This window comes from Amphimedon queenslandica, unplaced genomic scaffold (genome assembly GCF_000090795.2).
Source record: "Amphimedon queenslandica unplaced genomic scaffold, v1.1 AMPQUscaffold_9518_Cont18416, whole genome shotgun sequence".
Classification (NCBI taxonomy): Eukaryota; Metazoa; Porifera; class Demospongiae; order Haplosclerida; family Niphatidae; genus Amphimedon; species Amphimedon queenslandica.
The window spans coordinates 1-3,814 of NW_003550210.1; the positions used below are offsets into that span (position 1 = coordinate 1).

The 3,814-nt window shown below is 37.6% G+C and overlaps 1 protein-coding gene across 1 annotated transcript; it reads right to left on the minus strand.

The window, feature by feature from the left end:
- Positions 1–268: 268 nt before the first annotated feature.
- On the minus strand, positions 269–3,808 carry LOC109590761 (major vault protein alpha-like). The gene is made up of 9 exons (XM_020006635.1): positions 3,755–3,808; positions 3,455–3,539; positions 3,229–3,285; positions 3,077–3,173; positions 2,931–3,010; positions 1,892–1,951; positions 1,718–1,796; positions 1,333–1,475; positions 269–398 (listed from the first exon to the last, which is right to left on the minus strand). Exons 5-9 carry the CDS (start codon positions 2,964–2,966, stop codon positions 294–296), a joined length of 423 nt encoding a protein of 140 aa, XP_019862194.1. The 5' UTR covers positions 2,967–3,010; positions 3,077–3,173; positions 3,229–3,285; positions 3,455–3,539; positions 3,755–3,808; the 3' UTR covers positions 269–293.
- Between the last annotated feature and the right edge of the window lie 6 nt (positions 3,809–3,814).

Here is a 3,814-nt window from a genome sequence, read left to right on the forward strand (position 1 = left end):
CCCCTTTAATGTTTTACATTCGTCTAGTTAGTTAATAAAAAATGTTATTCATTGGCAGTTGAGTTAATAATTGGTCACTGACCAAGTCTCCTGGTTATGATAGTGGCTGGTCACTATCATAACCAGGAGACACATCATTGTATAATAACAATCCACTCTGAAGAGAACAATATTTCAGATATTTCATTTGTATCATTCCCAGGTTAAGGACAGGCCCAAAACCATAACAGGGCTGGTAGAGTGGATAACATTACACATATACTGTATATATAAATTGTAGATGAAGTGTGGACTCACTTGGTAGATATCTCAATTGCCATTTGCACAGATTTAGATAAAGAGTCTCTCATATGATGATCAATTGGTTCAATACTTTGAATATCAATATTAGTGATCACCTACACAATACAATTATATACACTGATTAAATTTGCAGGCCAAGAGGCATACACTATAAAATTAAAGAGGAATGCCTTGACATGATCCTCATATTAAGTTAGTCAATAAATTACATCATAGGAGCTAGCTAAATTTTCAAAAGTGATACAAACATGCATGGATAAAGCAATGTCTTCCAGATCCAGTGCAATCTATAATGTAGATAATGCTTTGCTATAGTCTTCAGTATTGTAAAGCTGTTGTAGGAGTTAGATATGATGAAACTATGCTTAGTGCTAAGTAAGGCAAATTTCCTTACTTTTACTGTAACTACAGGCTACAGATACAAAGATGTCATTGTATCATGTTGTAGACACAATTAATAATGACTATAAGGATGTCATTGTATGAATTTAGACCTCCTCCAGTATGAAAATGTTATTTGTGTTAGTGTTGTGTACTCAGCACACAAGTGGCACAAGTGTACTATAATCATATTCATGGTTGATTAGATCTCCTATATGTGTGATTTCATTGTGCAACTAATTCATAACCTACACACAATACAATTATATAATGGTAATCATAAGCCACTATACAAGTAGGAGCAAAGCAAATTCTATAAAGATGAATATTTTTGTGGGGTCAAGCTTTGGTGATTATAGCAAAGTAGCTATATACATGTATTTCATATTTATAATCTTTTATAGGTAGAGGAATTAAATCAAATAAAGAAAAGAGAAGAAAGAGTGAGAGCATTACACTTTGAGAGGGCTTTAGGCTTCTAATAGGACAGATGTGACAAACATGGTAATGAATATCATTATGCAGACATAACTTTCCCAATTGGCATACTGTACTAGTTAATACAACAAGTCATACATGTATGTATCATCAGTTAGAGCAAACTTATGGATGTGAATTACTAAGTTCAAAATATTTACATCAACTCACCAGGTTATTAGCAGTAAATATCACTTCTTTATTAACTTCTCCATCAGCATTCTTACCAAACACAGCAGCAGTTATAATATCGGCTGAATGCTTGTGGAACTGTTCAAATGGTATAGAAGCAACCTTCCCTCTCACTTTACTAGCTGTGAAAAATAAGAGGGAGACACACAGCTTGATGACATACAAAAGGCATTTAATTAAAAAATACAAATACATTTCTTTTATTATGTTGATCAAGGCTATTTGGATAATGAATATCAAAACCTGGCACAAAAAGGATTTGACAAGCTGGCACCCCAATCACCTCCCTACCTATGGGCCTTAGGTATCAGTCTATACACTACACAGTATACACAACAGCACAATATGTATGGGCCTGACTCACCAACTTCTCTACAAGCAAATCCAATGAAGTCTGGAACACTAAACAGCATAGCCTCACTCTCTGGGTTACCTCTCTCAATCTTAAGAGGAGGAGAGGGAGGGGGAGAAGGAAAGAGAGGGAAGGAGAGAACAGAAGGAATAAAAACTATAGTTCATGGTTCATGTGTGTCCTTACTCTGAATTCATTGTTCATTGATACAGCAATCTTAAGACGAGCATGATCTGATGTTTCTACCTATAGGTAAAAAGAAAAACAACTCAGGAACAATGCATTCACTATCCTATGATCCTATCCTAGTTACTAGGCAAGAAAAATGCCAGGTGCGTGGGCGTTCCACTACGTAGATATTTGCGGATGTACGTACCGATTCTGATTGGTCAGTACTGTCCATGTAGGCCATGGCGCCATATCTCAGCCCCCGTTCCGGTATAAATAGCAGTGGAATAGCTATGTTCTGAGCAGTGAGCAGTTGATCGTGAGTGATGGTGCTCTCGCTTAGCCAAGCCAAAAGCAGAAAATAACTATTTTTGCACGTAGATTAATACAGAGTCGGAGAAGACTTATCTGCAAGTTCTACGGCTGTGCAAGTACTGTAACAGATATTTATTTAGGTCAAGTGAGAAATGGAGAGACCGCTGCCTTGCTTCACCTCCTATCACTTAACCACTACTACCTGCTCCCTCTCTCACCAAACTGAAGAGGTTGATAATGAAGACTGTTCGTCTTTATACTCAAGCGAACCGATCATTGCAGCGGGAGGCCCAGAGCGTAGCTCCTTAGTAACTGGAGTAGCTGCTAGAGCAATAGATCAAGTGGAGAAAAGCTGCTTGGTAACTGGAGTAATCACTGAACAGGAGACTCTGCACCAGTACCACGGACCAACATCAGCTGCTCAGAAAACCACCGGTCAGACTGCAGCTCCAGATCCATGACAGTGACAATGTTTTGTAAGATATTATATATATTTCAATGTGATTCTTGTAAAGTGAATACTACACTTTTCATAAATACTTAATGGTGATTTTAATGTGTAATTTTATTAAATCTAAAATAATGATCAGTAAATTTACATTTGAGAAGTGCAGGCATGTGATATCCCTAGTTTAGGATTGAAGAAAAATACAACATGACTGAAAAGGCTAATCATTTGCAAAACCAACAAGAGGACATCAGTGTAGCAATAAACACGTAAATGCTAAGAGGGAGCACTTACTGTAATATGGTCAGATATAAAGTCAGGACCAAGCATGAGGCAAATAGTCTTCAGAGCATTCTCCTTCTTTGGTTTACCAGCTGAAAATAACAATAAAGAGACACCCTCCCCTAGCTGTCCCCTCTCCCTCCCCCTCTCTCCCTCACCACTCAAACTGAGGACAATAAAGTTCTCATGTGGATCCAGCACTACAAGATCAGGACCAAACACAACCCGAGCTGTCTTCTCTATATAATTGTACACCTGATATAAACAGCATATGATGCACAGTTGTGACAAGGGCATAAATATGGCTCACTTGAACTGCACAGTTACTGGGGCACCTGTAAGTAACTACACGAGTCTTGTCACGCTTCTATAAAGAAAGAGGAGGACAAGGAGAGGGAAAAAAGAACATTGTGTAGACTATAGATTCTGTTATTATAAGCATACTCAAGTGGTGTGTGAGTGTGTTGTCTGTGTAGGTGCCTGTATAGTGTAGTCTCTACTTTATCATTACATAATGGCAGATACATAATTCTTACATTTCCCTTAAAGAGCGAAGGGTCTTTAGCTCCATCAAAATATGCTATCTTCCTAATACTAGCATCACCAACACAACCTCCCTCCCTAGAATGAGAAGAGTAGAGCTATACTTTGTTGGTTTTATTATACCAACACAACAGAATAAACATATACAATAATATCTGGGATGACTGGTGACACCATCCATTAAAAATATGAGGTTTGTATCCTCTATATCCATCCTATACCAACTCCCTATGTATTCACATAGGAGACAGCCATCTTAAACTCAAGTCAATAATTTCTATTCTATTCATTACTTTAATATTTCTTCTGCTAGTGGGGTCAGTTCTTTCTCATACAGTTCCTCAGCAGCTTGC

Bases quoted from the DNA above. Each gene is read 5' to 3' on its own strand.
- LOC109590761 (XM_020006635.1), bottom strand. From the start codon at position 2,966: ATGCTTGGTCCTGACTTTATATCTGACCATATTACA. The intron at 1,476-1,717 runs GTGAGTCAGGCC...TATTTTTCACAG, and splicing joins ATTTGCTTGTAGAGAAGTTG to CTAGTAAAGTGAGAGGGAAG. The intron at 399-1,332 runs GTGAGTTGATGT...TGTATTGTGTAG, and splicing joins TATTTACTGCTAATAACCTG to GTGATCACTAATATTGATAT.